This window comes from Haliaeetus albicilla, chromosome 21 (assembly GCF_947461875.1).
Source record: "Haliaeetus albicilla chromosome 21, bHalAlb1.1, whole genome shotgun sequence".
Taxonomy (NCBI): Eukaryota; Metazoa; Chordata; class Aves; order Accipitriformes; family Accipitridae; genus Haliaeetus; species Haliaeetus albicilla.
In genome coordinates this window covers 3,672,885-3,695,288 of record NC_091503.1, presented here as the reverse complement: position 1 = coordinate 3,695,288, position 22,404 = coordinate 3,672,885, and the positions used below count along the sequence as shown (strand labels likewise).

The 22,404-nt window shown below is 40.9% G+C and overlaps 1 protein-coding gene across 7 annotated transcripts in view; it reads right to left on the bottom strand.

Annotated features, from left to right (window-relative positions):
- TRIO (trio Rho guanine nucleotide exchange factor) overlaps nt 1-22,404 on the bottom strand; it is a 256,831-nt gene that overhangs the window by 114,867 nt on the left and 119,560 nt on the right. For all 7 annotated transcript variants that reach the window (XM_069808876.1, XM_069808875.1, XM_069808874.1 and 4 more), the window contains exons 11-15: nt 19,860-20,051; nt 10,012-10,181; nt 8,905-9,079; nt 2,152-2,347; nt 1,368-1,534 (exon numbers count right to left, since the gene is read on the bottom strand). In XM_069808876.1, coding sequence (XP_069664977.1) covers nt 1,368-1,534; nt 2,152-2,347; nt 8,905-9,079; nt 10,012-10,181; nt 19,860-20,051 — 900 coding nt within the window. The remainder of the gene's footprint in view (nt 1-1,367; nt 1,535-2,151; nt 2,348-8,904; nt 9,080-10,011; nt 10,182-19,859; nt 20,052-22,404) is intronic.

Here is a 22,404-nt window from a genome sequence, read left to right as displayed (position 1 = left end):
AAGGTACTCACTTTATTGTGGGAGCATGCAATATAAATAACTAATTAATAGTGTGTCTTGAAATATTACCGAAGTGCTATATTCTGTTCTGTAACTGAATATTATTTCAGTATCATGGGAATTAACAATTTCTTTTTCTTAATAGCCCATCCCATCCTAACCCACTGATGTACCGCAAAGGGATGAGATTGCCTCAGCTGGCATTCACACTCCTTCTTTACATTTTTTTTCTTTGCAAAAGTGCACTCTTTTCCTTCATCCTCAAGACAGCATGCAACTGAGTACAGAAACTATCCTGATCCACAATAACTTTATCTCAACCATTACTCACGTGAAAGGAGTCATTTGTAATTTGCATGTACGAAGACGAACAAGTGCTAAGACGGATACAGGACAGTTCAGTAGAATATGCAAAGGCTTGAACTAGAAGGTCATGTATTTGATTAACGCCTAGATTGCACTGACAGCAGACACTACTAGTTCCTTGCATTCCTTTAATTCAAGACCACACAGAAACTTTGGGTCTCCTACTACAGAGTAACCAGCCGATGTCTGGAAAGACTTTGGAAACCTCCTGTTCACCTCTCCTACGCTAGCTGGACTGCTTTGATATTACTTTGCAATTCAGGAGTTCTTGTTCACAGTCTCATGAGGAAGATGAATTTTTTTAAGAGCTCATGACAAACAGAAAAAGGACAAGTCACAGTGAGAGCTGTTTCGGGACAGACTAATACAACTGCTTGTAGTAGATTTCTGTGATGCTGCCAAGTGTGAGCAAGATCAAAAACTCTTACCTTTCTAGTGTTTTGTTTGTTTTTTAAACTTTCATCTACTTCAGTGGTTTTGCCCACAGCATCTCAAATTCAGCAAAGGCTTAGGTGTTTCTCAGATAAGGACCTCAAAACTTGCCACTTTAATGCCACGAGAAGCAAAACTTCATTTTTCTTCTCCCAGAAAGTAAATCATGCTGGTATTATGTTATCATTATTTGTAGATGTCCCAAACAATATACCAAAACGTATCAGGCCAGCGTGCAGGGACTATTGCTGAACATTTTTATTAATCACCATACAGATGATGATAAAAGTGTGGGTTTAACATTAGTTCAAATTGCTCTACACTTCAAATAGTGGACTTGTATCCACGTAGATATATGGACTGTTGATGCAAATTAAAATATCCACTTAATTTTAACAGAAAATGAAGTTTCTTAGGTGCTCAATTCAAAGTCCCTCCCCCCTCCAAACACAAGCTTTTATACAGCAGAAAGTAATTTTCCCCATCTGTTTATGGGAACCGACCTCTCCCAGAGATGTGGAATAGCTCTGGGGGTCCGACCCCTCCGCGGGGGCACAGCCCAGACGTACCTGCTTGACTTCAGCCTGCAGGTGCCGCAGCTGCACGCACTGCTCCAAGTGCTTGCGGTGCTGCTCAGCAGCCAAGTCCAGCTCCTGCTGCTTCTCGTGGAGGAACTCCAGCAGATCCTGGACACGAGTTGCCATGTCTACATCTCTGTCACAAAGCAGCTCAACACCTGTAATCAGCCAGTTATTTATATATGACTTACAAGTCTTCCGAAGACAAACAGCCCGTGTCCACTGTTTTACGCTTACTTTTCCAGTTCCTTCTCAAAGTTCAACTTAATCCTCGGAGGATTTGCTTAAATGAGCATAGGTGTTTGCACTCTTCAAAAATGCACTATTAACTTTTGTTTTTTTAAAAGAAGCCTGAGATTTACCCTAGGTGACTGCATACAGTTAAAAACATCAAGTGAAGGGGCGTAAGAAACAAAAAAGAAAGACTTATTACTTGAAAGCTGAAAATTTTGGCTTGACTGCATTGCTGCAATTAACTATAAAATTAACTCCCTGGTAATTACTCCAATTTTCCTGACTTCCTGAGTGGAATCCTTTTCTTTAAAACCTAAACATCTTCAGGTGTTGCCAACTCCTAGATAAAAACTACATGCCATAATAGTATATTCTCATGAACGCTATCAAATGATTTGAGTATAAAGGGAGAAAAAAATATGTCCACATCTCCAGTTTACAGTTAACCAGCATCTCTGTTATTTTCACACATCCTGTGGAGAGACAACTGGATAATTCTAATAAAGCTACTACCCAGAATAGCACGAAGGAGCCATCTTACCAGATGCCTGCACTTCATTGACATACTGCAGCAGATCCTGCCCTTGGTGGATGACATCAAAGGTCAAGTTATTCATGGTCAGGGCTTTGTCTGCATGATGCTGGAGCCTCTGTTCTGCTATGGTAAGATCTTCAGTGTCAAAGTCATTCATCTGCTGAGAGAGCTCATCATTCCAAGACTCGAGGTCTGAAATTATCTGGGGGGAAAAGGAGGATGACAATGTTCAAGTACCCGTTACACAACATATGTTTATTTCCAATGTTGCGCTTACGATGGAGGTCAGGAACTGGAGTTGCTCATTGTTGATTGACTTCACTGATCAGGTTCAACATGGTTCAGACACAGGCTGTTTTAGCATGGATTTTAAATTTCAGAAAACAGTCTAGAAGAATCTCTTTGAGAACCACTACAGCTCTCCTTCAACCAGTGCTTGCAATACTATAAGTAGCCTTGCCTTGTTTAAGGTACTCCTTCATCAACACTTCACTTGTGAAAACGTTAAAATGTTTTTATCTCCCCTTTTGAAGTAAAACGATCTAAAACATCTTTTCAATTCTTCAGACTGCACCGAGTAATAATTCACACATCAAGAGACAGCTTAGCTTTCAGTTACGCTCATCTCAAGCCCTTTTACCAAAAAGCCATCTCTCCCCTTCCGTGAGCAGGAAGCATCAGGCTCTGTGAGCACCTTTGACTTCTGCCAGACAACTGAGAAGCACTACTCGCTAAAAAAGGCAGGGTACTTAGTGAATGGTGCAAAACCAAAAAGTACCACTTTATTGCAGTATTACTGTAGTGTCAGAGCTAAATTTGCTTGCTGAAATCATTCAGCTGCATTTCAGTTTACACTTTAATTCTGGATTTTACTCTCAGTCATAAGATGTCCAAAGAAGGGTAGCTAAGGAAGGATTTTTTTTCTTTAACACATGCATCACAACAACAAGCCCTTCTTGTCTGTCCACACAAGTGCGTTTTCCAAATCATATTGCAAAACCTGGCCGAAATGTAAAATATTCCTTTTAATTAGGATAAAAAACTGTTTTGAAGTCTAACGAATAATCCTTACAATCCTCACTGATGAAAGTGGGTTGAGTTCTTATGGCAAAGGCTTGATGCATCAGTTACTTCAAACAAGTCTGTGACACACTTATCCCTCAAGCCTGTAATCAAATTATTTTTCAGAATTTTCAGCAGTTATGCCACAAACTACTGCAGTTCATTAAGAAAGCAAAATTATAGATATCAAGAACCAAGTATGGCTTAGCTCCAGAGTTGTATGATTTCAGGAGTAGGACAAACTGATGTGAATGGTTCTAAATAACAGGAAAACACCTATTTATGCAGCAAGACACAGCGAAGAGAGGATCTGACTAAATGGGCATTAGCAACAAAGTAGCTGACTGCATAAATATTTAACCAAAGTAATTTGTTGTCAGCAAAAGAAATATGCTACTACGCTTTCCAAGTGCTTAATCAGAGCTGTGAAGTTACTGAGACAGTTAAACTACAAGAGAAATTTCAGGAAAACAAGCCTTCTAGAAAAAATAGAATTGAGGAGAAAGTAAAGTTAAATCATCCATATAAAGTTCCCATAGTCAGCTACAATCTTTCTCGAAGGCTCGTTTCCATTCTGCTCACATGGCACCAAAAGAAATGGACACATCAAGCAATTATTATTAAAATTGTGGCATCAGTGAGTTACATCCTATTTTAAAGGCGTTCTGCAAAAATTTTACTTGATTCATTAAGTTTTCAAGTTTTGCACCATGCCATGATGGGAGATACCAAACAATTAAGGGAGCTATTTGGAATCCCTAATCCTGATCTGCTAGGTCTACCAAAGTGAAAACAAGCAGAAACTCATGTTTTGGGGTAACACTGAAAACAGAAGCACTGATGGATGAGATGCAGGAAGATATACAGGACAAGGCTTTTTAGCTACTGCTTAAAGCTTCTTTCATCTCTCTTCCGTGTGCTCGAAACATCACACGCACAATCTATTTATGCTTTATGAGGGTTTCCCCTCTAAACACACACGCAGGCTTTCCCTCCCACAAAATCCTTCACAACTTCCCTTTATTTCCCTTTTACTTGGTCCATGCCCAACATGTCTTGCTACCTCCTTCTGCTCTTCATCTCCTTTTAACTGACCTGAAATATTTCAGAAACGTCAAGTCTTCCCGAGAGTTCAGCCTGAGAAACCACTTATTTCCAAATACCCGCCTTTTCTGCTCTCACACACCTCAGACCTGCTTGTCCCAGCTCCTCTTCAAAACTCTGTATTCCTTCATTACTGAAAGCAGTGGAGGTCATCTAACGTTTGTTTCTTCAAACCATCCACTGCACTATGGAAGTTCTCACAAAATAGATTTACCATCTTATTTTCATCCAGTTCAAGTTAACAACATTCACACGTTATCCTCAAGAAGTAACTGTTGTTAGACTTGGTCAAACTGAGAAATGTGAGCAGCAAAGAAGGTCGTGAAACTCTGCTGTCAAAATGTCATCTTTCACCATCTCTCTAACCACCATTAAAAAGTGGATTAAGATTTAACATGGCACATGGCACATTCATGCCACTGTTTTAAAAGCAAAACCAGTCCATCTCCCTTCAGAACCAAACCCTTACCTCTCTTACTAGCAAAAGGTAAGGGTTACCAAACCCTTACCTCTCTTACTAGCAAACTGAGTGGAAATAAGGTAATAAACACAGTAAGCTCACAATAGGACATTGCTGTGGCTAAGTGTCAGTATTTTTATAATAATAGAATGGTTTAAGTAGATTGTAGTCACTATGTCCCCTTAGACTATCCTGAGATTCATTGTACCCACGATGAACGACAGGTAGTTTTAAGAGGTCAACGCTGTGTGTCACCTCAGCCAGAGGTTTCAGTGATACTGCCTCCAAAGAACAAGCAACAGTAAGAATATAACTTCTTCCCATGTTATTTCATGCAACCCCAAGGTTAAGATCATGACCCACACATTATTTAAAGCAGTCTGAAACACTCCGTATAAGAGCAAGACATTCCCTGTCCCCTTCAAAAGACCAGGGAGCCCACGATTCAAATAAATAGTGCCAGCATGGTCCCACACTCATTCAAAAGATAAGTCAGTGAACATCACAGCCGAGGTTCCTAACAAGGGCAGTAATCCTTACAATTTTTCAGCAGTAATTAGGTGGCGCAAGGTGATCTGTTTCAGCCGTTGCACCCACCGTGCAAATCTGAAATGCATGGAGGGCAGAGTTAAAAATAACATGCATTAAGCCCTCTCTGCCCACACTCTTCAGTGCTTCCCCTGAAGTTCTGCTTTACAAGCAACACTTTTAGAGTGAGCAGGTTCCTATTTTCTTTGTAAAGTTTTGTCAAGACAATTAGCATTAAACAAACAGAACAACGACAAATGACTAATAGACATCTAAAGTAACTGCATCACAAACTAATACCACTCTCAGGAAATGGACAACCCAGCACAAACACAGGGTAACTACTTACCATAGCACGTGTTCAAAAAGTTCCTAGTGCAGAGGCTGAGCTGCCTGACATTCCTAGGTTTTTACAAAATGTAAAGGTAACACTGACAGGAAACAAGGCACGGTATAACACAGAAGGGATGCCAGTTCTTTTGCACTGAGTGGGAAAGAAATAAAGAACCACAGGTCTCTTTTCAGATGGGTCTAACTAGCATTCCTTATACCAACTGAGTGCTAACCAGGACCTGGAAAATACTATGTGCTGGGGAGAAAGAAAAAGGGAAAATGGGAAAGGGAGAAGAGTTCGGTCTCTGTGATCCACCACTTTGCATCCTTGCCTTTTCAGCTGTATGACTTAACAGGCATCTTGTAAGTGTGGTCCAAAAATAGAGCTGAGATAAAACCGTGAGTTGAAAAGTGTGTGGTATGCTTTGTGTGGAGCCCTGACAGAGGCCTCAAGGCATTTAAGTTACAGACAAGCAAAAATGCACAGACACAGATGAGACACAAACATTTTAGGCTGCATACATTGCCACCAGTGTTACCTTCCCACTGGCTAGGTCCATACACATCTTCCTTATGCTACTAATCACCCTAGCAAGGGACTCTCTGCGTACATTATTTTGCTCCTTCTTGCCTTTAGTTAATACAGGCATTCACAACAGCGTCCTTCAAATACTTCATGACCAATGGCACTTAAAAGCCTACGGAGGGTAGAGAAGGTCAAGTTTATATGCCAAGAGCAAGGGGCAAAACAGAGACAGTGCTGGAGTTACAGCAATTTCAGAAGAGCAGGAGAATCTGAGAAGGTGTAGGATAAAACACAGCAACTGAAAGAAACAGAGTATTTTATCAGCGAATAATAAGGGAAGAGTAAGGCCAAGAGGAAGAGGACTAACCCTGCCAGCAAATCTCACCCCTTTCCCCAGAAGCACAGCTGCACAGTATGATCCTGCAGTGCTAAGAGAACCCTTTGTCCTGTTTTAGCCTCTGTTATTTTGCAAGCAGTAAGACAAGCTAGAAACACTACTCGCCTTCCAGAAAAACTGTCCTCACAGGATGGTCCCCTGAATGAACTGCCCCTACAGCCAAGTCTTAATTGATTGAACCAGTCACACAAAATCCTCGATGAAGAAGGAGGTCAAAACAAGGTCTGCAAGTTCCTAGCTGGCATCTGGCTCCTCCTCACTATCATGTTACTTCAGCTGAGCTTCTGCTTTCAAACAACTGACCTGCAACTAGACCCTACATTTTCTTCCTGGAAGTTTCCAAACAGATGTCTGCCTTCAGGGAGAGGGAAAAGAGAAGCGTGCTTTGCTGAGGAAGCAGGGAGATGACATGGTACAGAGACAGCAAAGCAAACAACATTTTGCTGAAGACGCTTTCCAGCCAGGGTCATTTTGTTCCCTGGAGGGCTCCTTGGCAATCTTAAATAAGCACAATTTCTGTTTCCAAGCCATATAAACAAAATACAGCAACTCTTTCAGTAAGGTAATTGGTACTTTGCTTTATGTTTTATGTGCCAAAATGTAAAGCATGCCAAGTGTCAGCTTTAGAAAAAACAAGACCTGTCAAGTTAGGGTTTGCAGCTTTCCAATGCAAAATCCTATGGGCATCACCCAACAACATACACAGAAGTACTACTATCTTTACAGATGCTGTCCTGCACTGAAGGACTAGAACGCATCTGCAAAGCAGGGCTCCTGCAACCAGCTTTCTGCTGTTGTAGAATCCTGGTTTACGTAACCTACAGCAGAGAGCAATTGCCTTAATCGTGAACTTCACTCAAACATTTAACCTAATTCTTCCATTAATTCTCTTAGTATGCCTTGCCCCCCATGGCTGCCATTTCCTCAATAAAAGTGTTCTGAGAACATCACACAGACATCGAGCACTGCAGATCACTTCTGCAGAGACTGTAAAATTGCTGACAGTCCTATAGAAGGGGATACCTTTTATGTTCCTCCACATATACCAGTCATCCAACTAATTATTACAATCACAATTCTGCCAAAACCTTTCCCTTGCATATGCAAGACAGCCACTCTCATACGATCAAAGTAGCAAACTCCCTGCAGACTAGTGTGCATTGCAAAATAGAGAACCTTCTTAGTCTTTACACCAGAGTTGTTATTACTGTAGTGTGCACACTCTCACTTCCTCTATGGGCACAGATCAAGGAACTGTGTCTGCCTATTTCTGCACTGCACCTAACAATGTGCTTAGCTAAACCAGACTTCAGCAATGCTAGCTGATCCCGATTTTCAGAAAAAAAACAAACCTGAGAAGATATCACTTCTGCTGACTGCCTCTTTACCCTTACACCATTCACACCTAACCAACAGCTGCAGCTTTTACTACATACAAGTGAAGGGTTAAAATTATCACTGTAACTCCTAGTTTCTAGAGTCTTGACATATACTCAGACAGGATCATTTACCAATGGATAACCCTGAACCTTCTGAGGCACCAACTTAGTTTCAGTTGCTGTGCACAGCACTAGTGGTTTTACAAAAGTCATATGAACTCAGCTGAAGCTTTATAATGCAATTCTATTAACCTAAGCTCCATGCGGAGTTTCATGTCCATCTGTATACATGTCCCTCCATAAAACCAGAAACTTTCTAACTGATATGCTGTAATCCTCCTCCAAAATTCGGACAGTCTCAAAACTTCTTGAAGTTTTGCAGGGGTGTGGCACTACAACTGCTTTTGCATTGTTTTCAGAGGTGGAAAAGAATCTTATGTGAAAAAAAAGACAAGACAACACAGACAGCCCATACAACATCCCCAAAGATTAAAACAGAATTGCAAACACCACTTGTAATTGCCAACTGAAAAAAGACTGGTGATTTGGAAAAGAAAGAGAAGAGGGGTGTTACTACAAAGCAACAGTTCAGAGGGTTTGTACTAAACCATCTTGCAAGTCTTATTCATATTAACTGTAAGCATACTAGTTATATATCAAGGTAGCTTGATATTGAAACCAAACTTACCAGATGAAGCAACTGGTACATTATAATTTTACAAGACATTTGCTTAAAGATGCACTGGGAGCCAATCACAGCTTTAGTTAGTATCAAAAAGCTCAGCTCTGCATCCTCCTGACACTTTCACGTACAAAACAAATGCCTTAGTTCAGGTAAGAACTAAGGCTGTCAGTCGTTTGAGCCACATGCCAATGTGGCTGTTGTGCCAATGACACAACAATCTCAGCATAAATGTTCCTACACAAGAGGAGAAGTAAGTGCAATGCAACTCCAAAAGCAGACACTCACATCTATTGCATCTCTTTCAAATATGCGGAGCTGCAGAAACAGCTCAAGCTTGATCTTGCGTTCTTGAAAAAGCTCCTCCATCTGAGACTGGGCTTCATCCAGCTGCTGCAGGACTGTTTCGATGTGGTTGATCGAGCTGTTGTGGGGGGTCTTGTTACTAGAAATGGCAGAATCCCTATTCAAAGCAAAGAGGAAGAGGAAAAAAAAAAAAGAAAAAATAGCATTATTGAAAAAAACCACCATATAATTTGGATGCTATATATGACGACAAAATTTAAGACTGTTTCAGATAAGGTCAATGCAAGCCATATTACATGAAAGCTAAGTCTGTACATCTTTGTTAATAAAAGTCCAAATTATGTTTTAGTACTTGAAAAAGCATTAGGAAATTAGATTACTTTCAGTTTTTCACTAATTCAACATTTGAGGACATTCTGTTTATAGGAAGAATAAAATTTGAAACCCATGACAAACCCTTTTATTGTGAAAAGGAAGTGGCAAATGATAACTATTTACTTTACTGAACCTTCCTAGCAATGAAAAAAATCAAAATTAGATAATGTAAAAAAACCAAAACAAAACAAACCCTTAATCTTTTGCTGAAGTATAAAACCTGCAAATTCAGATATGATAATATCTGTTCCTGCAGCAAAGGGGACATGTACCAGTGCAGCTGGGGCCCAAATTTATTTAGATTGTTACTTAATGAAATGGACTGCAAATTGATGGTCTTTACTACAGTAAAGTTACTTATCAGTCTGCAAAACAATTTCAAGTGTCTCTTTATAAAAAGGCTGCTGTGCAGAACTCAAAACGCTGTGGAGCCCTGCACGTCAGACTAAAAAGACATAGGACTGCTCCTACCAAAAAGGTAGCTTATGTAAACAGACTCTCCTTCTTGTGGAGGTAGTGTTTATAAGCTGAGCTTCCTGTAAACAGAGGGTCAGAGACCATCCGTACAGCCTGAAACACCATTGTAGTCCTAATATTTACAAGTTTTATTTATAGGTCATATCTTGTAGTCATCATCTCTACCCTCAAAACAGAAAGAGCCTCACAGAACATCCGATGTACACCAGACAAGATTTAAATAAAAATGTGTTTTACCTTAGTTGCTGTATAAGATCCTCGCCTTCTTTTATGACGTTGACCGTAACCTGCAGAGTGGTCTGTTGTTGTTGACCAAAACGTTTAATCAGGTCTTGGACAGCCTCCACAGACTCAGCGTAGACATCATCAAGCAGTTCTTTCTGTAGCTCTTCAAGCCATGTCCACAGCTAAAGGAGAGGGGGAAAAAGAAAAAAAAAGGAAAAAAAAACAAACGTAAGCCCCAGGATCAGGCAAGTCACTATTCCAAATGAATCTCCCCGGACAAGAGAAAACAGACTGAGGTGGGGGAGAGAAACAGGGTTTGCTTCTCTTCATAGAAAAATCCCACCCTCAATTTAATGAAAACGAGCCTTTGTTTCAAATCAGGTTTTTGCTTCTTGGAAATACCAGGAAAGCTTTATCCGTGTTGCTAAGTCACCCTTTCTTTCCCACTTTCCTTCTACAGTATGGAGCGTATCCGATTGAGCAGCACGGAGTTCATAGCGAGAATCCCATCTGCAGCTCTGCGCGAGAGTCCCTGGGAGGGAAATGCTATGGTAACACTCCCTGAGAGAGGGGAGGAAGGAAGGAAGGAAGGGAGATGTATTGTAGCCACCATCAAATTCACGCTGCCAGGCTGACACATGCACACAGACAACATAACACTTTGCAGTGGCCTTCAAAAAGAAGGAAAAAGAAAAGGGCATTTCAGAAAACAAAACACAGAGACAAATCAGATGCGAGACGTTATTTTTCTATCATCATCTCTACAGCGATGGTGTTTCCTCTCTTGATTTCAATGTCACGCTATTACAGCAAAAATCATCATAAGTAATTCCAGCAGTTAATTCAACATTTCTCCCCCCCTACTTAACACGTGCACGTATCTCTGTCCAGAACCGCCCACGCACCGCAGCTTACGCAGAAATCCCTACGTATATGCCAGCTAGGTATCACTGCTGGTCACTTGAACCCGACCGTGTTCTCTTCCACAATTTTATGAGGCAAGGTGTTGCATCCTAAGCTCTGCGTGAAAATTATTCAGCAGCAAACCGTCAGCCATCTATTGTGCAACTGATAAAATCACTGCTTGAAGAGAGGGAGCACGGCTGTCTCCTGCAACACCCCCGCGAGCGGCACTAACAGCACCGGGAAACGGCTGCGCTCACAGGGAGCAGTCAGCCCGGTCCCTGCTCTCTGTTTTACCACCACATCCCAAACGCCGCGATGCCAAGAACAAGGGTTAGAGTTTGTTTATTATCCTGAAAGAATAGCTCTGATCTGATTGAAAGGATTAAGGTCTTTTGACTACGTTTTAATCTCTGCCTTTATACATTTTAGAGATACAAATAGGCTTTATTAACTTTGAACCTAATTAAAAGGTTAACATAGATAAAATACAGACAGTAAGCTATCAAAACCAACTCAACTTCAAAAGGCAGAAACTCAAATGTTTTCTGTATTTCCTTCCATAACATTTCCTACAGAAATACCCATTTCATGCTGCTGTTTCTATAAAGTCCCGATCATAAAGGTATCCTAACTACCAATAGAGCTACATTAAAATAGAAAATTCAGTGAAGGATTCTAGCTCTTGATTAATCGGTTCCTTTGAAGCTTTTATTTTAAAACCAGTTTTTGTATCTTAGAGCCTTACATGCCTCCTGAGGTAGGTTTCGAACCAAGATATAGGCTAAATTTTCACAATTGGGAAGAATTAATGACATTTAACCAGACTCTTTTCTACAAATCTACTACCCCCCCCGCCAAACGGAACTGTCTATTCATACACTGTTATTCTGACTACTCATATGCTTCAAAGACAATGCCTGTCACAGATTTGAATGCAACTCCATAGCCGTAAACACCACAAGCTCAAGCCACAGCAGTCTTTTTTATTAAAAGGAGCACAAATCAATAGAATTTACCAAGTGGTTCAAAAGCACTCATCAACATTCATTCCAGCATAACCCAATGCAGCATCCAAATTTTTTTTTTTTTCCAAATGCATACTTAGGAATGCAAATTTCACTTTGAGACAAATGCAACTTAATAGCAAGAAGCCTGACAATAAAACCTGAAAACTTTACTAAAGTTTCCATGCCCAGAGGACATGTTTTTATTCCTCTCTCAGCTTGTGAAGTTTATGCCTGAACCGTAATAACAGGGCACCATATCAGAGACCTTCCAAGTGAGCTGGTGTGCACACACAAGCAGGGCAGCTTGTGACAGTGCAAATATATTCAAGAGTTAACACTTCATTGTTGCCTGCAAATCTATCGTGTTTGGTGCTGGCTGGAAGACCTCTACACTCCACGCTTACTGCAGTCTACAGAAGGCCCAGTTTTCCGAGATGTTTATCACAGACAAACCGGGATTAAAACCATTTTGAGTCTCTTGGACTACATCAGGTTTGCCCCTTGGCTCCCTTACAAGCACCTGTACTGCAGCTCAAGACAGGTCGAAGAACCACTTCCATTTTTTCCAATAGGTCTTTAGCAGCTGGGTTGTGTCAGACCTGTACAAGGGACATCTCACCTCTGCATTTCTTATTCTTCACGTACACTTCAGCCACTTCTATAACTGGGTGGAGAGGACCTGACAGGAGCAACAAAACTTAGAAGCGATGGGCTGGTGATGTACTGTGCATGCGAATACTTCCCCTAAAGCTCACCCTGGGTGCTGGAGACCCAAGCCAACACAGAACGAGCCGACCTTTTCCTCTGCGTAGCCGGTTCCAAGAGCAGACAGACACGGGCACTACACAACAAAGCGTTACGCCGACTGGCTTAGCGCCTGGTCAGCACGGCATGACCGTGAGCATGGTACCTTGCCCCCAAGGTACCAACGGGCTCAAAAATACATTGCGTTTGCCTAGTTCATTAGCTGAATTACCCACTGCTCGGGAAGGAAAAACATTTTACAAATGTGCAGAAAGAGAAGGAGAGTAATTAGTATGCATTACTTGCCTAGCTGTGATTCATATGCTGTTGAAAGTGGAACAATTTAAGCCATTTCTGAAGTGACTAAACAGCTCTGTGACACTTCCACAGCAAAAGTTACTCTAATACATTACCAAATAAGCTTTTTGCACTTCTCCACCAAGTAAGTTTCTGACAAACAGCTTCCCCTCAAAATAGTCTTGATGTTTATACGCAAAAGTTAGAATAAAGCCACCACAGATGAACAAAATTGTCAGGTTATTATTAAAGCTGGGTAGAAATTCATGCAATTTACTGAGAGGACCTTAATTCACAATGGGTGGTGATAGCCAGCTGGCTTGTATATAGCTTTAAAACCAGAATGAGCACTGGATATACTGGAAATTACGTAAATTACCTTGGTTTTGGATACAAAACTAAGGATGAAGACAGTACAATGTTGCACAGCAAAGCCAAAAGAAAGCGAACAGTTTACAGCGGGGCATGAACAGAGACTGGAGCTTACCCGTACACATTCAGCAGTGCAGAACTACAGAATTTATAGTGCAGTGATTTTCTGAGTTAATGCATTATTCCATAAAAAAGAGCTTGGCAACAAAAATCCGGTGGGGGGGAAAAAAAAACCAAACTCATCATTAAAAAACTATTAACTTTCTCTCAGTGTGAACTTTTGAGCAACTTCCAGGCATGGGGTTTTTTTCCTATTCTCCATAAAAGAAGCAGCATGAATATCCCTAAACAAACCACTGAGTCCTGTGACCTCGGTAAGAACTTTATCCAGTAGCAAGGCAGCTCTAACATACAGTAAAAAAAACGTATAAATAACTCAATCCAGTCACAGAAGGAGGCTCTTCTACTCTTTTCATCTGCTCTTCACATCTTATCAGAATTAAAATTGGAGAGGGAAACCAAATTCTGAATCCCTGACAGGCAAATGTTTCACCCAGCAGATTTTTTTCTTGATCTAAATATAGCACAGACTAAGAAACATCTGCTCGAATGAGCCTGCATCCTGTGCTACCTCTTTCCTAAGTTCTTGGGAGCATGCCATTAGTCACTGAGATGGTATTATTTTAATTGTCTGCAACATCCTGGAAGTTTCAGTGTTTCCACCATGGGCCTCTGTCCATTTAAGTCCCATCCCTGCAATCTCCCGAAAGACCACAGCTAAAGAAGACCTTACTGTATTTTGCTGAATATAAATCAAAGAACAACTATTTTTGAGTAAATACATTCCCAAGTGCCCAGAGTTATTTTATTAGGGTAAAATATCCATCACACTTTCACAATTTATTTTATTTTTCATTTTCTTAATAATGGCTTTTGGATACGCAGTCAGCCTTTTCAGCAGGTTAAGACAAAGAAAGGCACACAGTTTCTGCTTGTAAAAACTGCCAATTCCTCTTTCTGCCCCTGCCCCCCAGCACAGTGTTGCACTATGTGTATTGCCACAGACGCAGTTGTTGAAGGACCTATTATTTGTGCAGGGCCGAATGTTGCAATAGTATTCCCTAACAAGTATATCTGGGCATAGAAAGGGGCTGATGTGTGTGTGTCTGCCTGTACACTTCGGCTGTCAGGACATGCAGTGGGTCAAAACTGCATGCTTTTAAAAACAAAAACTGTTAGATGTTACCCCCCACCCCCCAAGTTTGTCTTCCAGGGTCTTTCAGTAACATTTAAAATACTAAATGCATGCATATTTTTTGAAAATTATATATAATTTTCTTAAAAAGCTTCAAATATCCCTACCTATTCTACAGTTATAATGGAATCAATTCCCTATTCAGAATAGATTCATCCTTGAAGGAAAACCAAGTTTCTCACATCTTCCTAAAATTACATCAACTACTACTACCCTGTCAGCATTCATCCCCATTTCTTATCTGAACAAGAAAAAAATGTCTACAGCATAGCTTACACAGTTTAAGGGCCTATTTCTGCCTCACTTGTCTCAAGCACTTAGTGCTATTTCAATAATGCTTGGACTTAAATTTGATCCCTTTTTTCAAGCAAAGTAGATGCCAGTATTGGAAAAACTCAAGAGAGAAAATCTGTGCTGGGTGACTGGATTCCAGTCCAACCAAACCAGTAAACCACAACACACTTTAGTCTGCTGCCACTGAACGTGTTTCTCTTATTTCAGATTTAAAAACTGTCCTCCTCAACTGTCAGGTTCAAGATGACCAGTGTATCAAAGTACTGACCCGAGACTGCACTTCATATAGTTTGCCAGACCCATCACAGTGAGCATTGCTGTGCTATAACGACACGATAAAAACATTAGAGATGCACAAAAGCCCAAGGGACAGAGCCTTCACGCTTAGATGGGGGCATCCAAAAGCTGCTCTGCTGCCTGGGAAGAGCACACAGAGGAGAGAGCATCCAAATTTAACCTGTAGACCACCAGCACAGAAGACTCAAATACTCAGGAGTGACAGACAACCAGAAGAGCAGGTCTGTCACCTCAGGGTCCACCCTGGGATGAAAGGAGTGAAAGGCTGCGTAGATGGACAACCTTCCATACCGGTAATGCAAAGGAGGGCAGTGAGACAAAGCGGGACCATTATCAAGCTTTTTTGAGGCAAATACACATGCTTCCTAGCTAGATGTGAATGAACCAGCAGCTTTATGACCAGAGCAAGGCCTCCTCAGCCTTCCCACGCACTGGCATCCTCAAAATGATGCCACCTTCCTTCAACAGCTTTGCAGAGACTACTGTTTCGTTACTTTTGTTCAGGAACAGTGAGGTTTTGTATCTGAAATCTTAGCCAATTCCACTTCCCTTTTCCTTGTTTCAACCTCAGTCTATTCTGGTGCAAAGTTTAGTTTGAGTAAGACAAAATAAAGAAGAGAGACATCTTCTAGTAACACCGTTAAGCATATTGTGTATACATAAAAAGCGCTCTGAGCTATTTTATAATCAACTTGTCAGAATACACACAAAAGGTTATATGCAAAAAGCCAACAGGCTCTTAAGAGATCATTCTCTTCCACGTACAGTCAGTCTGATCTCTATTCCCACACTTGACTCCAGTTAGGAAAATATCTGTTGCTCTACTTTGGCACTACTACAAACACCTGGCTTGGCCAGGATTTCAGTCTTCCCACTCATAGATGCTGAGGGAACCATTTTGGAGAGAGTGTGTGTGCATGTGTGTGTGTATGTACGTGTATAGAAGAATTTAAATTCATACCAAAATCCTGTTCATCTCTACTTGGTGACAAGATTTCACAGCAAAGACTAGCATGACTCTTGCCCCTGTGTTTTGCACACAACCTTTTATGACAACCCTTTATTTAGGAAATGTATCTTTTATTTTCCTGTGCAATTTTTTTCTTATTAAATGTCAAAAGGCACCAAAACCATGAGAGATTCACTGCCTGCAATGGCCAAGTTTCAGATGTTCAGTTGCATTTTATCCATCCTTAGGCTGGGAACCTGCCAGGATACAGTACTTTCAATGCAAAGACTCTGCTAGGGATATTTATGGTCCCAAACACTTTGAAAGCTCGCCAGTACACAACTTAACTCCAGTACATCACTTACTGAAAAATTTGGCTTATAGATTGAAATTTCTCACTGTTTGCATAGGAGCTAAAAATCAATACTCACAATCTTAAAAACTTAAAACTAGTAATAACATACCAGCATGGAATCACAGCTGGAATACAGCAAGCAACTGATTTTCTTGGATCACCATTAGGCAAAACGAGGAATGGCGATACCGTTACATAACACCGTATTTCTGGCTTCCCTGAACACATCCTTCTTTTCCCCCAGTGAGAAATGTGGTCTGTGGAGGTTAGTCCATGAGGAGCCTGAGAACTTACATGTTGTTTTCTGATGTCTGTAAGCCACAGGGAGCTCTACCAGCTGGCTACAGACCTTCTGGAAACGTCAAAGACAGCCAGCATTTCCAACGTGCACCGTAACAGGCTGCTGCACACATACTACACAGCTGCTTTGTGCACAGGTATAGCAAAAGTCTTGTTACTTCCAGGACGTGTCAAGCGGATCTATTGCTTTTGTGGCAAGCACGCTGCTTCTGAAAGCAGAAACTGTGCTGATTTACTAAGTGTGAAGGGAGCAATGGTACTGGGCAGACACTGCAGGGCTCATGCTTCCCAGGGAAGCTACGAAAAGTTGCAGGCAAATTCTGTGTCAAGTATAAAGGTTATGTAAAGCTACAGGAGGGTAGTAGTATTGGGATGCTCTCCTCCAGATGAAGAACATTCATTCAACATGAAGTATTTCTGGGGAAAAGAATAAAACACAACAAAACATTCTACTTCAAAAAAATCAAGGGATCGGATGGATATCGGAGCCAGGTTTCAAAGCCTCAAAACAGCCAACAACTCAGATTACCAGCTTTTCTCAGCTCTGTGGCTCCCTCCAAACCGTCACACACAAACAGAGTTTGTATTCTTCATGCCTATTTTTTAGACCAGGAAAACACAAAAAAGATACAAGAAACAAAATTCACCCTGAATAGTCAAAGGGCAAAATGCATTGGTGGCGTTTTGTTTTGAGTTGTTTGCGGTTTTTTCGGTTTGGGGTTCGGTTGTTTTTGTGTTTTTTTGTTTTTTTTTTTAACAACCGAAGCATCTCTTTCCGATTCAACAACTAGCATATTATCTTACTACCTAAACTCCTCTCTTCACTAGCTAAGCGTGCACATTAATTTCTTCACTCCATCATACAGCAGAAAGGTTATGTGCTTACAGGTATACACTAATTTATTCAGCAGCTTCCCACATCCTGCAGGAGAAATGCAATTCTCCTGCCAACAAAGCACAGATGACTTTCAGGCTTAGGGCATTTGTATCTTCCATCTGCTTTGTGATGCCTTCTCAGCACTCCACACGCATGTTTGATAACAAACAACAGGCTCTTGAAAACAGATCAGAATACAGAAAGCACAAGGCAGCTTTGAGCTTGCTATTTCTTTGCACCTTAACCAAAGGACTAGTCTAAATATGAAACACCTGCCTCACTCACTTATCTGTATTTTTAAGTAGAATGCAAATAAATAAAAAGATAGTCTTGCTTACATAAATAAGTACTCATTTTAATTTTCCTGGCTTTATGAGGTATAAAGGTCAGCCACATGACAAAAAAAAAATCAACATGCGTACATCAGCCACAGTACCTTTTCCCCAAAGTCCAGGCTGCAAAAAGGCTGCCATAGCAACATACAGCAACAGCTGTATGCACTTACAGGGTCACAACAATATCCATTTTCCCAAAGAAATAAATCAAGACACAGAATATCTTTTTTTTTTTTTTTCAATAAAACATTATTATCTAGGGGAGCAGTGGCAACATTCCAGCACATCTGGATCAGCCTCCCAGAATTACTCAACAGTGACTCACAGATCAGTCTGCCTTTCGATTTTTTTGATTTTTTAATGCCCTTGCCTTGCAAGTCCTTTTACAGTCTCCGTCTTTCATCACTACAACCAACTGTATCCATTTAAATACCATTCCAGCTGCTCTTCTTGATGCTAAAAAAAACAGGTAAAGAAATCTATAAAAACAATGAACATGTTTCAGCAGCTGACTGCTCCTGTGCTTCACAACAGGTAATGGAACAGCACTATGTGCTTGAGAAAACTGAAACAAAAAGGTTGCCCCCTAAGAATAGCTTACAACACAGCATTTGTGTTTTGTTTAAATAAGCAGAGTCCTGGGAAAATATCGGCAAGGAAGCATCTAACAGAAAACTGATGGGGGAGCTATGTACTCATGTCTAGAGCTAAAAAGTAATTCAATCTTGACCTCCTTCAAAGACCGACTGCCTTGTGCGCTTGTTTCAAGTGCAAAGCAGATGTTTCACATACAAAAAAACCTCCCACCCTTATCCTCTACAAGGTTTTGCTGAAGAAGCTACTTTGACTACTACACTTCCCCACTGAACAGACCGTTTCTTGATGTAGGGGTGAGGGGAAGGAAGACACTCTGACATGCTGTGACCCAAAAGCCTTTGATATTTTCACCTAGTTTGAGTAGTGAGAATTTAACACGAGCTCTAAACAGAAAACAAGTAATCTACAGTTGCTGAAATTTGCCACTACCTTTAACCAAAACCCCTTACTGAAGTCCTCATTCTTGCTCTAGCCTATTCCACCCACTCCCATGAGCTTATAAATTCATATGATCTGTGTTCTGAATGGGAGCAGAAAACTGATCTGGCTAAATATTAAGTGTGTCTGGCTGAATTTTCTTTTTCCTGGTATATCAACCTTTGAACGAAACTAAAAATTGCAAACATGAAGCAAACCATTGCCATTATCAGATAAGCTCTTTAGGTTGTGAAGAACCGTCAATATACAAGATCAAAATGCAATGTGTAAAACAGAGAAAGAAAACTAATCTGAGCAGCAGGCTTGCCTTAAGTAGCCTTGTGCTTCTGCCATGCGTTTCAGCCTCCTGACCTGTGTCAGTCTAACCATGTGTTTGACAGCTCCGTTAATGCACTGGAGAGCTGGTTGGGCTAAAAAAACCAAAACCAAAACCAGAACCCCCCCCCCCCCCACCCAAACCAAGCCCCAACAAAAAAAAAAAACCAAAACCACCAAAATTGCACAGTATCTCCCCCCACAATGCTGTCTTTTAACTGTATCAGTTCCCTGGATCTGACCTTCCCCCCTTCACCCTACTGAACAAGCATGTGTACTTGCACAACAAAGGCAGAAGCTGCTTGTAAAAGTAAAAAAATAAAATAAAATAAAATAAATAAAATCCATAAACAAAACAACCACCCTACCGCAGCCCCCAATCTGCAGTGAATTACAAACCAAAACTCATCATACAATAGGGGTTTCCTGACTTCCTATGGCAAGTTCTAACAGTGAAAGTAACATTGGACAGTATCAGTTTTAAGGCTTAAAGTTATGACCACGACTTAGCAGCAGTTTTACCTCTTTAACGTGAGTGTGAAAGGACACAGACATGTCCAGCAGGATCTTGCGTTGCTCCACACGCCTAACAAAATCCTGTATCCGGTCTTCGAGCTGATGGGCAGCTTGATAGATTTCCTCCGGGTCACACTCCCCAGTCTGAGCGAGCTGTTCAGCTGCTTCTAGGAGCTTATCTGCGTTGGTATATGTGTTCTGTAGAGAAATAAGGTAGTTTCACAGGATTAAATGAAAGACAATTCAGTCAGTGTATTTTAAAGCCACTCCACTAATGAAAATGAAAGGACAAAAAGACCCTCAGAATGTTTTTTTCTTTCTTCTTTCTTAAAACATAGTAGAATATAACCTTACTAAAGATTTTGTTATACTTCTAGATACTTTTTCATTTTACTGTGAAAAGATTCATTGCTCAGCTCCTTATTTATGTCTTATTCAAATGTCTCCTCAATCCAGAACTGGGGAGCCTATTTATTCTTCCTTGGAATTAGTATTTTATATTCACAACTAAAATAAAAATCAGCCTAAATGACTGATTAATTGCAAACTGTCCTATTTCAATACTGGAAAAATCACTACAGTAATGGCCAGAAACCTTTTCAAATGTGTATTATTAGAGGTGAGTAAGGTAAGTAAGGTGAGCTAGGTAAGTCCTAGCTGCTGGTAGAAATGCTTAACATCAAATCCACACAGCCAGTGGGAAGGTAGAAAGTGACCAGACACAGGAGGAGAAAACTTCTCTCCAACCTTACAGAAGTGAGGTTTTCCAAAATTCACGTGTCAAGTGGATCATCATTTGTCAAACAGCAGCAACAGAGAAAGATTTAGAAGGCAGCTACGGCTGAGTGTCAGAGTGGAATATTGTCCCAATACATGACAGGATTAACAAATGCAGATCAGTAGTCCTACGAGAGACTTGGGTCAAAGCAGAAAACAGAACGGGAGAAGTCTGATACCTGATGTGCTGAGCGCGCTATGGTCCACAGAAGAGAGATGTTCAGAAACTCTTAAAGCTTAGAACTTGCAGCCTGCATCTATATCTTCCTCATTAATTCAAAACAGGACTGATTCCAAACATTTGCTATAATTTGGGTGCTCTTTTTGAGCCTAACCTTGGGGTTTTCATGCCTTAGAATGCTTCTCAAAACAGACTCATCATAGAAGCATAGAAGGACGTTAATCTCTGGAGAAAACAGATTGAAGCCAAGTCTACACTAAAGAAGCTTTGCTTGTCACCACCTCAGGTCTCCTGGTAAGTTTGTACCACAGACTATAAAAAAAAAATTCTTGACAGTATAAACTACACCCTTCTCTTTTCCCTTCTGCCCTTCCATCTTCTCCCAACCTTAATTACATCAGGTAAAAACACTGCTTGCCAAGACAAATTAAGCCTATGCAAATGTGCTTTCTTTGCCATAAATACAGTATCGCACCTCTAATTAACATTATAATATCCCAAAAAGTTAAATCCAAGTCCGGCTGGCCCTAAAACTCAACTAAAGGACAGGAAATAAGAGCTCTCCTCCAGTGTCTCAAGCAAATTACCAGGCAAGCCCAGGACAGATTACATGACTCAGTGCAGCTTTCATATATTTGGGGGGAATTCCCCCTTCATTTATTATGATCCGTTTATGTAAGGAATAAAATCCATGCTGCTCCTTGATTTTGACTATGTGCAGCTCAGCCCTTCCTTAACATTCATCCATTTAACTGCGTGAAGAGGCAGAGAACTCCTCCCCAGCTTCCCTGGGAAAGCCTGCAGAGACTAACGCAAGAAGGCCACCCTTTTCAGCGGAGAGCGCACCACTCAAGGCTCCAAATCACCGGCCCAGGACACGCTCTGATCTGTGCTTTGGTGTTTTGACCTCCACGGCTGCAGCTCACACGTGTTCAAGGGGCAAGGCTGCGGAGCCTTGAGGCAGTCCTCGAACAACCAGGACTCCATCAACCCAGAGAGCCACACCCAGCTGCAGATGGCTGAAACAGAAGTTTCCCATTTTAATGAAAACTTTATCTCACATGTGAAGCATTGTTTACGAATTCCAGGAGTATCTTCCGCGTAACACAGGCCCAGGCACATCAGACTTCTCTTTCTGTAAACTGGATGGTGAAATGCCTGTACTTAGAGACGATCACAACCTAGATGCTGCTTCAAAAGGGGTTGCAATTCTCAAAACCTTAAAAGCAGACACATGCCTTATCGCTAAAATTTCTCTTCCAAGTAGAGCTGAAATATAATATAAATATTTATCTTGGTAGATAATAACTGCTCTTTGGAATAGAAATCACAGCAAATAGACATGCTGTACTAACCACCACCTTTGCCAACTCTCTGCTTACTTCTAAACAATGCTTGGAGGAAAAAAAGTAGTAACGTGAAGATTTTGAAAACGTTGGTCCCAAGGGGCAGCCATCAGTTAGAAAACATAAAGTTAGGCAGAAAGAGCAGTTCTCCCTTGAAGCTGCTTATGCCAGTTTCCTAAAGTGACAAAGGAGCCTTCATGGTGACAAATTCAACACAGAGTTTTGAAACAGATTATCTCCACTAGCA